The sequence below is a fragment of the Malurus melanocephalus genome, unplaced genomic scaffold (genome assembly GCF_030028575.1).
Source record: "Malurus melanocephalus ecotype Western Australia unplaced genomic scaffold, MMel_1.1 scaffold_12, whole genome shotgun sequence".
NCBI classification, from domain to species: Eukaryota; Metazoa; Chordata; class Aves; order Passeriformes; family Maluridae; genus Malurus; species Malurus melanocephalus.
The window spans coordinates 2,313,404-2,327,659 of record NW_026623244.1 but is presented as its reverse complement, the minus strand read 5'-3'; the positions used below and the strand labels follow the sequence as shown (position 1 = coordinate 2,327,659).

The 14,256-nt window shown below is 38.1% G+C and overlaps 1 protein-coding gene across 8 annotated transcripts in view; it reads right to left on the bottom strand.

Annotated features, from left to right (window-relative positions):
- The window catches only part of BTRC (beta-transducin repeat containing E3 ubiquitin protein ligase), a 112,967-nt gene that overhangs the window by 80,466 nt on the left and 18,245 nt on the right, over window positions 1–14,256 (bottom strand). For 5 of the 8 annotated variants that reach the window (XM_057380024.1, XM_057380057.1, XM_057380050.1 and 2 more), the window contains one exon: window positions 4,780–4,887. The exons of the other annotated variants lie outside the window; for them this stretch is intronic. In XM_057380024.1, the coding sequence (XP_057236007.1) occupies window positions 4,780–4,887 (108 nt within the window). The remainder of the gene's footprint in view (window positions 1–4,779; window positions 4,888–14,256) is intronic. 8 annotated transcript variants of the gene reach the window in all.

Sequence of the window (14,256 nt, the reverse complement as noted above, 5' to 3'; positions counted from 1 at the left end):
AGCACTGTAACTTTAAATCTTTGCCTCCTGTGTCAGTCTCTCTCCTCTCATTGTAATGCCAAAGGGAACAGCAATCAGAGTGGAGATGTTCAACGTGATAGAGGTCAGGACACCAGTGGATCAACGTACCAGAAACACGACCTTGTTTATTTTTTTCCCCAGTATTATTGTTTACAGGGTGCTTTGCTCATGTACCTTGTGGTTCTTAGCTAAAAGATGAAATTACAGCCCAGGATGAAGCGCTCAGGCACACATCCAATTTGTGTTTCCATCTCAGAAAACAAAAAGCTTCTGAGGCCCTCGGGCTGCCATTCAAACTTGGAGAGGCTGACATTTTTAACAGCATGAACCAGAGACTGGCAGAGGGAATGATCTAATGCATTTCTGACTTGTCAATCAAAGATCTCACCTCTGCTGTCTTGTAAACAGTTGGGGGCCACCTAACTACATTCACAAACAGGGGAGAGCCTGCTGCCAGCCAGGGGGGTGCTGGAGCCGCATGCTCTGGCTATTAGTCACCAAAATTAGGATTCTGCTTTGGAGGTGCACTGTAAACAGCCCCGGGGCAGGTTTCACACAGCCGCTGGCAGAGTGTGCRGGGTGAATACAAAGCAGGCTTAGTGTCTCCATGCTGATGGAGTATATGACTGGACACCCCATATCTTTCCCAATTAGAGACAGAACTACGCACCAGTAAACACTGGCTCCAAAGCCAAACAATTTCCTTCAAATGTATTTCTCACAAATACATTTCTGAGCATGCAGTTGGTCCACCCCAAGACTCTAGCTCTAACCTCCTATATAATCAGAAATTATGTACTACTTCTCACATTTACACTGTATTTCCAGCAGTGAAATGTCAACTTCTAACACAAAAATGCATGAACAGGATGAAGGAAATTTGCAGACACAACTCTTTCTACCAATACACTGACAATGCTTCTTTAACAAATATTGCACTTTCTAACACAAAAATATAAATATTAGGAAAAAGTAATGTAAAAMTAATTTTAAAAATAAGTGCATCTGTTCCTCACAGGGGACCCAGACGTCCATCACTGCATACCTTTGACATCTTTTGYGTTTTCACCCTTCTCCAAAAGTAATCTCAGTCCACAGAGGTCATGTCCACACTGCACAACCTCAAGTGCACTCCCATTTGCTTCAAGCTGCCTAGCACAGTACACCCATGCCTTCCTCACCAGGACAGAGCTTTTAGCCCAGAYGAGGAAGTCACACACAATGCTCACTTCTGCAAAATCAAGCAGAAGCTAGCCCCTKCACCTGACAAACCCTGATGTGTAGTTCTTCATTACCAAGATCTTCCGGTAAAACAAAAAATGAATTTCTGACATTCCATAGACACATTTCTGTATTCAACAAGATGCTGCTATCTCCATCACRTAAGTTAGTCCTCCTCTTTGATTACTAGAGCCTGTTACAGAAACAAAAGTTTCAGATTTGSCAAAATAAAGCTGCCAAGACAACTCTGTTCTTCTCCACTCATGTTTAGGCTCCAGACAAAGGTAGTAAAAACACTACTTTTGTCCCAAATAGTTTACAATCTAAACAGGAGCTGGTATTTGTGTTGGCTGTGAATTAGGTAAAAAGGAAGAGGTGGACTGCTCTCCAGATTACCGCGATACATAACCTTTGGCAAGACTTTWAAATTCCTCTTCAAGCCTCCTCATTTATACAATAGCCTACAGAAAGAAATTCAAGGAAATACTTTGGTCTTCTGCAAACATGGAAGGATTAACATAATCATTTCCTTGGCATACTTGATGGGTGTGACTGTAAATTTGAATTTTCAAAGAGCTGTGACTATGAAAAACAACATAAACAGAGCCTTGTGAGCATGCATGGAAAAAATATTTCAACAGGGAAAGTAATTATCTTCACATGAAAAATGTCATGRAAACAAACACCTGTTGGCACATCTGGAAACTTCCAAAGCACAAATTCCTGAGAAGAATTAGTACATTCTGCATAATTTATTCTTTATTATTAAGAGAATCTACATGCAACCAATTTCAGTTGCTTTGCAGAATCACAGCACAGTAMAATGTGGCATTCAAGACAATGAGAATTGAATGGCTGGCCTTCTTCTCTTGTTAAAATATCCTCTTTGACCTCTTCCTCAGAGGAGTTCATGTCCCAATTTGCTGCCATCTTCCWCCATGATTGCTATGAAATTCAGTTACACAGTGGACTCTCAGTTGCAAAGCCCTTTGAGGTAAAARATGTAAAAAAGAACTGTTCCTAGCTCCTTATTCCCCTGTTAATGGGTTCAGCCTTAAAGCCTTCCCCAGYGCAGGATGACTGCCTAAAAACAGGATTGAGGAACCTGAAGATCCTGTTTTCACCTAAGTGTGTCCAACAATAAAAACACTGTGAAAAATTAAGTTACCTGAYGTATGAAAAGAATCATCTCTAAATTGACTACCTGTCAATGCTTCCCATGAGGAGTCAGCAAGACTTGAACTGAGCTATACAAAAAGAGCATCTTTCCACATTTCTGTCTGAGCATCTGAAGGCAGGCATGTAAATAACTAGACAAATTCAGCAGTGACTAAGTAGCCTTCCAGATGGCATCTTCTCTTTTGCCACAAGCAAAGAACATTGATATGCTTCTCCAGTTACTTCAAGCTTGCAACGGAAAAAAAGCAAAGTAACTTAATATGAGAAAATTTGCTGGGGTACAAGAAAGTCTTTAATGCCTTCCTGAAGATCTGATACCAAAAAAAGCATTAAAGAACGATGAAATACTGCAGTATCACTGCYTCAAGCAGGCTCCAAACCACTCCCTTCTGCACTGGAAAATGCAGAAGCCATGCCTCAGAGGGGAGTTTTCTTCAAACCATGCAAGCTAATGAGGATCAATCAGAGCCCATTSAAAAAAATGGACTGAGATGTGGATGACTCAGTGCTGCAGAAGCTGTTGTTGGCATTGTGGTTTCTCCCTCAACTGGCAGTAAATGTATTCCTCAGCACAGCAATCAGAGTTCAACGAAGAGTACCCAGTCTACCATTTCAGATGGCAAGTAGRACATACTTCCCCAATTCCCTTAGTCACTAAATACACATAGAAATGYCTCTCAAAATCTGCAGAAATGCAAATGTCAATCCTATTAGTATCCCAACACAATGAATGGTTGTGCAGCTGACTTGTTTGACCTCAAATATCAATGCACAACATTAGTAGAAAAGTTCATATCTATCACTAGCAAGAACATCTTAAACTATAATAAATTACTTTCCCTTCCCCTTTGTAATATATGCCTATTTTAAGTAATCAAAAATAATTCATGTAGAAATGAAGAAGTCTCAATTTGAGTTTATAAATTACTTTCCATACACTGCTAAGCTTAAAGAGACCTGAGATTTATWCAACAGCCAAAAGCCCAAAAATTAGGCCCATCCGATTTAGTCAAATTATGCAAATCAGGATTAGGAGTCTAAACTCTGCCTGTTGTCTCTGGAGTCCTCTTAGACTAATAAAAAGTCATCTTCCCCCTCCCCCATGGAAAGCTCTGCTAAAAGCATGGTTCAGCAAAGCAGGCCTGGCAGGACACCTTCCAGAGTCCATCAGTGCTAGTGCTGTGTCAGCAAAAAGAGTTGCAGCAAAATGATGCAAGACACTTAAGCCTCCCCTGGGACTGAGAGGATTATTTCCCCAGTACTCTCTAACTCTGGGAGCAAGAAGTCAAATTTAAAACAATATTTGCATTCTTTCCTTTAGAGGCATATAATGACCCTTCCTCAAAAGAAGTAAAAAGATTCTGGCCTATTCATTTKATCTGGTTTTGTAAGATACCAGAAKAAAATTCTCTGCCACWGGTTAGGCCAGCAGGAGCATAATCCTGCAGCATAAACCTTGAAGTAAATGTTCATGCTACAGTAAGATCAAATMAACATGCTCTCTGCAGAGATACTCCTAAAGCCCCTCAATCTCTGCATATATGTATACTTATATTTATTGATATATTTATATATATAAATACCTCAGAGTATCCAATGTGAACATGACACCTCTGGTGCCCACTCTCTGCTGTTATGTCTACAAGTCATCAAAAATGCTCGCAACGATCTTGTCTAGGTTTCTCGATGCTCACCCAATACCTATCTGACTCTACCCACAGGAGAGTGTCAGCTTTTTTTTAAGATTCACTGGTCATCCAAAGGGTGTGAAYAAACTCATTTGGCAGAAAGCTGACTCATGACAGAAAAGCCTGAATCCAACAAATTCAGAGACCAAAGGAAAAAAAAAATCCTTTATTTGCCTTCTAACTAACAGCTTACTTGGACAATAATTTTCTGCAGTCAAAATGTTCAGACTCCTGCTAACAAATCTGAAGTAAAGAATTTCTGGCATCAATTATCATCATGGCAATGAACTCACACTCTCAGTCCTTTAAGTAGCACACAAAAAATTTTGATAGGAGGGGAATCACTGCATGAATAGCCAGATTGGAGACTGTGTGATGGATACGGTTTGCCAGATATAATTAAGTAGTATCTTTCTGACWCAATTTAAAGCCAATGGAGAAGATTATGGTATCAAGCCAATTTAGATGAAATAATTATATTATATCAAGGTAAATGAAAATGCCYCAGCTGCCCTGAATCTACACAAGATGGGTTTAAATACCAGAGATCAGAATGGCACAGGAGAGGCATAAGTATGAACCAGAATAAACAGAGGTCAAGCAGGCAAGTAAAGAAGGAGATGCACACGCACACAGATGGAGAAAAGGAGTGGAGAGAGACAGAAAGTACCTGGAAAGCTGGGAGTGCGCCAGTCCCTGGGTTATACAGGCATCGCAGCGAGGGCATGCTGTCCGCCAGGCTGGAGCAGCCCAGCCACAGAGATCTGGGCATAGAGCACTGCAGAGAAAGGACAACTATGAGATGGGACTGTATGAGACAGGATGGCACAGATTACAGGAACTTTTAAGGCTTAGCCAAATGGCATCAACAACTGCACCTGGCCTTAAAAACTGAGACCTGTTTAGGAGAGCACTAACTGCTGAAGCATCTTCTCCTTGAGAGAAGCTTTACAGATGTCATAGTAGCAAGACAAAGGCACTATGGATCGAGAAAGTAAATTTTTAATCAATTTTCTACACCAATGTGTTGAGTTTTCCCAGTAATAAGAAGTTTCTTTCCAATTAATCAGACCTCTTCTCCATCCACAGCAACACTCCAGGCAGAACACAAGGCAMTTTTGCAAGGAAAGCAGAAAAGTAAATGACAACTTTTACGTGTAATACTTGCAGGGAAAAAAAAAAGGCTTGTGTTTTGTTTGTAAAGGGGATAAAAGGAAAACCCTGTGATCCAAGGTGAATAGGAAGTTGGTGACACTTTATAGGAGTTTCATGTTTCTGCTTGCCTTGTTGTTTGCTAAATGAAATACAATTGTTATAACAAATTGATTCAGTTCCTGCAAACAGAAATACAAAAAAGGAGCCAAAGCRGCCAATCAAGGAAAATACTAGCCATTTTGATAGTTAAAGCCATTACCCCTTGAAATAGAGAGCYGCTTATTCATTTTACACCACTACTATTAAATTTAGGGATGCATTATGATAGCAATTGCTTTTACCAGACACAGAGTTTTTGATGCCATAAGCACTACTGCATTTGTCTAATTACTGGCAAGGCAGGAAAAAACAAGTGTATTTTAAATTGGCATATAGCCATGAAAACTGAAGGATGTGATAGATTAGCTGCTAGAGATTTTAAACCCTCATACTCTTCTTTTTTGCAATCCTGCCCCCGTCTTTTTTTTTTTTTTTAAATGGGGGGAGGGTACGGAAATTTGAGTGGAAAGGGCAGCTGGAATGGGTATGAAATGACAGCTGCCTTCTGAGCCACTGTTTCTTCCTGCTCTTGAGAGGGTTAGAAAACCTTGCGCAATCTTGCACTAAAAGAGTATGTAACAGCAATATAACCCATCTTTGAATGAGCAGAAAGGTGATSACCAACATCCATGATCTGGTCCTGTGCAGACAGACGCAGAGATTAACCCTGTCTGTCACCATGTTCTTTGCCGTACTTTGTGGCAATTTACACTGCTGTTCCAGAAATAGTATTAAAAGACTGCTGGGGAATATAACTTAACAGATGTGTTCTCATTAGAAGTTTACAATACCTTAAAATAAATTCCTTACCGCATTTTCATTAAAAAACAAAACCCAAACAAACAACTCTTYACTTTACAAAGATACTGAAACACARGAATTTGAGTACTTCATAGTATTACATGTCACACGAATTTGTATGTAATTCCCCTCCTGAAGCCAAAAAAATTAGAGCCGTAATATTACAACAAGCTACAAAAGTGAGCCTACTTTCTTGTCTGCGATCCTAACCTCCCAAACACTCCCACACACAAAAAACCTTCCAAATGCMAGCAATCTTTTCTTTGCCATGTAATATGTATCACTACAGCTACTGTAGTGAAAGCTGTTGTGACGATCAGTATTTAAAAAAAAATATTCACACATGAAATGGACACACATGGTTAAGAATTTCACCAATTTAATTTACCTAAATCAAAGCCRTTTATTATTCTCTAAGAATGTCACTGTAACAAAGAGGATTCACTGCACGGTGATTCTGATGATGCAGAGCAAATTTACTAGGTAAACATCAGCTGCTTACCATTACCCATCCCAGGATTCATAACATAATAAAAAYAAATATGGGATGATATTTTTCTTTCTTCATACAGAGTTATCCAAGAGTTGCAACTATCGTTTATTCCATATTCTCAAACTTACTGATCCCTTGGGTTGGCTCAAGTTTTCATGCTGTGATAGTGAACKCAAAGAACTGACTGCCATTAAAACTGACTGACAAGAAAAAAAAAGAAGTTACTTTAAATATTTGTACTGACTGAAGCATAGAAAGGTACAGAGACAGGAAAAATGAGGAGTGCTCTGTCAGTGCAAAGGCAAGCTTATGTTGACTCAAAGTTTATGTGAGATTATGGCTCAAGTCACAGTCATTACAGTCGGCGGGTAGGGCACTCTATTGTGCCAGGGAACTTACAAGGCAATGAAATGTCTTCCTCTGAAATTGCCACAATAACAAAGGAAAACACTGAAGAGCTATTCTGCAGGGCTCTCTGCACCTACAGAGGATATCATTCCTCACCCATGCACTCTTGCTGCTTAGTACTGTTCCAGAATTAGGAAGTATAAAGTAAAAAATTAACAACAACCTGAGATGATTTCTAAATCTGCTCCAGTAAATAACCAAATCTACATTAATGATACAGTTCTATTACCTATCTTAAAAATATAAGCGTGAAGTTGCGCAGTGTGGAAGCAAGTGTCATTCCCATACKTGCCTTTTACCTATTGAAGGAAGCAGAGACTCTAAATTACTGTTGGTGACTGAAAGAGGTTTATTCACAAGCCTGAACAAAAGGCCCCAGGTGCTTCAATAGAAACAGCTTGTGTGTAAATCAGATGAGTGACCCAACAGAACAACTTCATTTAGAGACTGATCTCTGAAAAATCTCAACAGCCTCTATCCCCATGCACTGAGCAAGCCACGTGTCAAACACTCACTTTTGTACTGTCAGCTCCACAAACAAGGGACTGGCCTCAATGTTCATGACTTGAAAGCTGACTGACAAAATCCTCTCCTGAACTCAAGTCAATCTACATCGATTCATCAAAACAAAGATACAGATGCACAGTGCTTGGACTACAGCCAAATAGGAATGCTGGTATTGCTTGCTAAGTGCTGGGCCAGGATGCAGCAATCTCTTTACTTTCCTAACTCCCAGTTGCATTAATACATTGGATGTCTGCATAACTTTCAGATCCAGAGAGGCAAAGCTTTTTATTTAGAAAAGCTAAGCATCTTTAATACATATTGAGTGGCATAAAATAGGGAATTATTTGATGAAAAACCCAATTTCTTTTTCCAATTGATTTTAAAATCCCACTCCCTGAACTCTGAAATGTATTTTACCACTAAATAAATACAGGGAGTATAGTTTCAAACAAGACCAGCATCTTCCTTCTGACAGAGGCTAGTTCCAGCTGCTCCTCTGGTCATTAAAATGGGTTTGCCTTATTTTCATTTAAAATAGGCTAGAAGCATTCACAGCCACTGCCCGAGCTGAGTGGACAGTAACTATGAGATGAAGGGAAGATGTATTTTRACCTATTCAATTATTCTTGTAACTATATTACAAGAACATTTTTTGACTACATCAGATGTTCTGCCTCTAATAGTTTACCCTCTTTTCCAATTATCTGATGTCCTAAAGACAAATTTCAATACACACTCAATGGCTAAATTTTTGCCACTGCTAAAAATTGGTTATTTACTTTATTTGCTATTGCATTATAAGATTATACATTACCATTTCAGACTGGATTTTTTTTATCAAATTTGTTCTTTTCTAGTCCTTCAGCAAATACAATATACTAGGGGTAACTAACACAGTTTTAGTAAATTGTGTTACAGGTCAGAAATATATCACCTTGTCCTGTAAAACTAAGTGGCTGTACATGGGGAAAAAAGTTCTTGGACTGCTACAATTCAGAACTATAGTGCACAGGTAKGAAAGCACAAACGGACTATACTGAGCTCACAGTAAAACAAGAATGACCAAAAKAAAATCAGACAATAGCTGAAGGATATTTTCTTTATAATCACTTCAGAGAAATTAATTAGACAATAGTACAGAMTGACTGTCTTTAATTGTGGCACATTTTAACACAGTGAGGTATTACCTACTACCCCTGCATGAACCCTGTACTGACCTTTATGATAACCTGTGCACTTAAAACACCTTTGATTGACAGGTGGCCTAATATATTTTTGTACAGCTTCACAAGTTAGTGACAAAGCCAAAGAGGAAATCCTTTTTTTTTCCCCAGGGCTGGTGTTTGGTCTACTGTACATAATATTAATTTCAGATGCTACCCACAGCTATTTTAGTCCTTTCCGAATTCAGAATTATTTCTGCTCCAATACAGCATCCAGTGCTTTACGCAGGTGAATTCTAAAGATAAGCCAATAACAATTTCTAAATATTACAAAAACCAGGACAAAAAGGGAAAAAAGGTCCTAGAATTTCTACCACCCAAACTGTAGCAGCTAAAACATAAGGGTACTCTGAAGAGTATTAAAAGTATATAAACCAGATATGTGCCTGATATGAGGAAATAGATTATTTCCCCACTTCTTTTTTTCGTCAATTCAGAAAGCAAATATGGGATGGCTGGCAAGAACAATCCTACCTGAAAGTCTCTTTCACACTATTGTTTCCTGCATACTCTATAAAATCTACTTCTCAGGAAACATGCCTTAGGAATTTTAATCCTTTATCAAACACATGCTGAGTTGTTACCAAGATTCCTAATATTCGGAATTATTTTTATCATATACCACAAAAAATGGAGAACAAACCCCAATACCTTTCAATCTCACTCAATTCCTCTAATACTGTTTTTGGCCACACAGTTAACTAAGCCAATACCAAAAATACAACACACATCACTTCCACATTGTGTCCAGTCTGCACTATTCCTGTCACCGCAGAATGCAATACATTGCAYGAAAAGTATCAGATAAGGCAGCTGCTATTTACATCACAAATGTTGGTCTTATGAAACTCAGTAACAATTCCAGAACTTTACTTCTGGCTAAAAAGTGATTTTGGATCCTTTCTTTGGTCCACTTATCATTCTTTTAACCTCTCACACACACACACAAATGAAAGGTGTCTCTTATTTTTCCCTCTACCGTTCTGAGAGGTGTTTTCTGATTAAATATATATAAATATAAGAAGAAAATATTCCCAGTGCAACTTGTATCTTTTCACAATTAAAAAACCTCACATACATATTTCACTTCTTAGCTTTGGTAGCTCTTCTTATGTGAAAAAAGTATATAAYAAAAATTTTTAAAAACCTGTGAAAATGGAATGAGAATATTCTTTTATTATTTATTTTAGTAGATTTTGTTGGGCTTATTTTTTTTCTTTTCCCCCATCCCAACGATGGATACAAGGCATACTAAATACATAATTACATGAGAGAGTCACACAGCTTTCAAAGGAGCCATTCGAGTGAATTGTGTAAATAATATGCCTTTAAAAACCCTAACATATGAATACAGATTTACCAGTTATGAAGTAGTTATATACCTGAGAGACAACAATATGCATTTAAAAAAAAATTCTGCCCAATTATGAACTTACCAAGGAGACTAGCATGTCTCAGAGCAAATTAATACTTTTACAACTTTTGGAGAAAGTTTTTTGCCTGTTTTCATTTGAAAACAAGAAAAAAATTAAAAGCTGTAAGTCTTAATTAAGACCAAAACATAATGGTCAAAGCCACACGGTTAAAATTTGCACTTCCTTGCACCCCAGACTAGTTTTCCACACTTAAAATCAGATACTTCTGATTTTGTCACTGGCAGTTTTTCTTGAAAGTCTTTTCACAGTAAAAAAAAAAGATTTATAAAAATAAAGAGGAYACTGTAGTAATCCTTGGAGTGTGACCATGGGAAGGATCTCACAGGGCTCAACTAGCCCTCCATCAGCTCTTCTAGCTGCACATATTGCACCAGAATTGTGAAGGGCCAGATGTGGTTGCTGTCACAGCCACGGCTTTGCACAATTCCTCACCCTCTATTACATTCAGACACCTTGGTCACACTTCCACAAGCATGTATGGGGATGATTCAAAGTGGTTTGTGCTCCTGTTTTGCCATAAAATAAGCTGAGCTATCTCATTAAATACCCTTGGACTATTTTTCACAAAGTGCAAATCAAGCAAACCAACATTTCACTTTGGGAAAGTCGAGCGTATGTTTCTGGGACAACTAGGGTCTGACTACCAAACAATTAGGTCTCACAAATCAGAGGCTGAAACATGCTCTTAGGATTCAATTATAACACTCTTCTTAGATTCCAAACATAGGTAATACTGGATTTCTTACGCTAGTACAGATCACTGACTTCAGTGCAGCAGTTTTCCCCTTCACCCTCAGGGTGTTACTACATTCTGCCAGCTTTGCTGTGCACAGAGAGCTCCAACTGCTGTAAAGAGTTCCTTTTCCTTCAGCCTCCCACTTTGTGTGTAATTGCTCAGTAAATTTTCCTTAACATACATATTATGCAAACTCTTCTCTAATCTTCTGGTAACTCCCTAGCTAACAGTAACTTTTTACAAGATATTCCAGTTCATTAACTACTTTTAAATATCAAAGATAAGACACATGRAAAAGGATTTATGTATTCAGATTATCCAAATAGTAACTTACCTGAGTGGGATCTGGGAGGATCAAATCACAACTTTTAGGTAAATGTTTGTGAAGAAATGTTTTCCCCAGAAAGTGGTTACTGGAGCTCAACCTCTGTGATTTCAAGTCAACAGAAATTACACGCCCCAGCAAGGGACCAACTTCCATCTATAAGGAGTACAAGATCCTCAGTTGCCAAGTGCTTGAGGGAACTCGTATGGATCACATCTGAACTAGACAATACTAATGTTTTCATAATTATAGCTTTTAATGCATGAAGCTGATAAATCTAAACCAGTGCAGCTGCAGAACTTTAAGATTCAGGTGCCGTACCCTTCTTTAAGGAGTAAAACATGCAGAGACTTGTGTGTGCTTCTTTAAACAACACCAAAGATGGCAGTGCTAAAAACATGCCCTACACAAACTTACTAAGAGCAATCTCACCAGGGTTTAAAGCATGAAACTATGTGGAGGCTTAAAATGGAGATCTTACATGACTAAGTGCACTTGGCTGTTTGGTAAGCAAGAAAACATAGGTGCTACTAAACTCCATCATATCTGATGATCTTAGAGGCATCTTCCAAACTTAATGAATCTRTAATTCTGTGTCCAAAGCCTGATGAATTCCAACCAGTTTAAAGCATCATTAAAAATTCTTTGACTAGGCATTCCATATGAGATTGGGCAGAGTAACAGGGCATCCTAAGGAATGGATCATTTCTAGAACTTCTATCTCTATTTTCATGACACAAACTGCAGAGAAAAAACCTCCATTGGAGGACATGAAACAGAAGTTTCATTAGATTTTTCCCTCATCTCTAGTTTTATTTAATTCCATAAAATCTCTCAGTTATTGTTATGCACCTACCACACAAAACTGTTTCAAGGATAACTGATATGTCTGCATAGCACTTTGAGGACATAAAGTACTATATGAGTGCCAAGTATTAATAAATGAACTGCAGAAAGAAATTTTATTTCGACTTTCTACCCAAGGAGCTARTATCTGAATTTTAAAAAAGCATATGGATCAATCAAAAATAGAATAGATGTTTTAGAAATTAAGAAGATGCTAAATGACAAAATTACAAAACGAAAATATTTCCAGAATCATTGCATTTTTTTCTCTCAGGAAAGTGCAGTTCTAGAAGAATCCTGTTCTCCCCACAGTCCTGGTTTTTACACTCTCTTTTCCAGCTGACTTGACTGAAGTGCAGGCCATTAATATCTGAAGTGCCTTGTTTTGATTATACTGGCCTTTGCTGGTACCAATCTAGTTAAGGTATCACCAAGAATTTCCAGCATAAAACACATTTACAGGTTTATAACTTGGCTTTAAAAATTCTACTACAAAAAGACAGTGGGAGGCTGAAAGGCTTAGAYGAGTGCATTATATTACATATCCTATGTGATGCATACTTGCTCACAATGCTATGAAAAAGGGAGGGATTAGCTTTAACTCTGAATTACCATGTTTCAGAAGCCACCTAAAATGATTCTTTTACTTCCCTGTTTATGTATTCAAAATAATGTTTTGTAAATGTTTCAGCTAATTAGTTGCCCACTTCAATAGTCTGGCTTAAATTACAGAAAGTGTCCATATAATACAGGAATTAGAATGTCATGTCTGTTTACTGTATTTTTATGCAAACATTCCCTCCCTTTCTCCCTTCAGAAGCCCATTGAGGCTCATCTTCAAAGGGTCAACGTCTAGGTGATGGGATGTTACAAATAGCTGGCAGGTCAAAAGCTTAAATGAAGATCAAGGCTGAATAAACAAACTGTAGGTGTTTACCTTTCTGTAAAAAATAAACAGGAAACAGCTACAGTAAAGAGAACAGTGCAGTTTACTTAAAATGCTAGTCTTAAAGCAACATGTTTTTCTGGCCATTRGTACTATATTTCCTCTAGCCCACATAAGAACACAACACAGCTCTCCACTGCAGCACAGCAACATTAACTATAAAACCTGCCATTAAAGGGCAGAGGGTAATGGCATCAGTGTGGGCAACCCATGCTCAGGTGGTGTTCAACTATTATCTCCAGTTTAAGTAGGCTGAAAATACGCAAATCCAGCCAGCACTGGTTTTAGATGAAATTGTCAGTTTTATGGATATTTATAGCATGTGTCCAGTCTTGCAGAACTCCATCTTCCTCCAYCTAATCTGTAATATAAACTGTTTTTAGTCCACATTAATACAAATTTGTCACTGGGATACTTCTCATATTCTGTGTAAGTCAGGCAGTGGATCAATACTCAGCCATGCTGAGGAAAAAAAAAATCATTAAGTTAGGATCCTGTTAAAAATACAGACAACAGGAGAATAAACCTTACGCACAGCCCCCATTCCATCTGGATGCATAAGGAGATTATACTTTTACATACATCAAAAGTGTCTTTTCAATGCATAGTTTTAAAGAATCCTACAGGTAGTACCTTTGATAGATATCCTATACCAAATCARTATCACCTGAAAAAAATTTAACCTCTCTGCTTCTCATGAAAGCTCCTCCCAAGTTTTGCATCAATCGCCTTACCCTTACACTTCCTGTGGTGAAATCACAGCACGAAACYGAAATAGCAAAGCTATTTCCACGACAGTATCTGGTGATGACAAGCATAGGTTGTAASTTCTCCTTAGATCGAAGAATAAGACAATTGAGACAGACATTAGACCCAATATCAATAAACTAAAAATCAAAAAAAAAGCATGCTTACAAAAATTTATTTTTTTTTAAAGTTGAAGTTCTTCTATTATTTGAAGTTGCCTAATGTAAAGCCTCCTTGGAAATTCTACTGTGCATTTTAGGTTTTTTAGCCCCTCGACATTTTTCAGAGTCCAAAAAGCATATATCCCACTTGCATCGGAGTACTCTTAATGTAAGGCTGGTCTGTTTGCCTCCAAAGTAAATGGAAAACACAACAGCCACACAATCCTCTTCCTTTTGTTCTCCCAACCCACATAAGAAACAGAA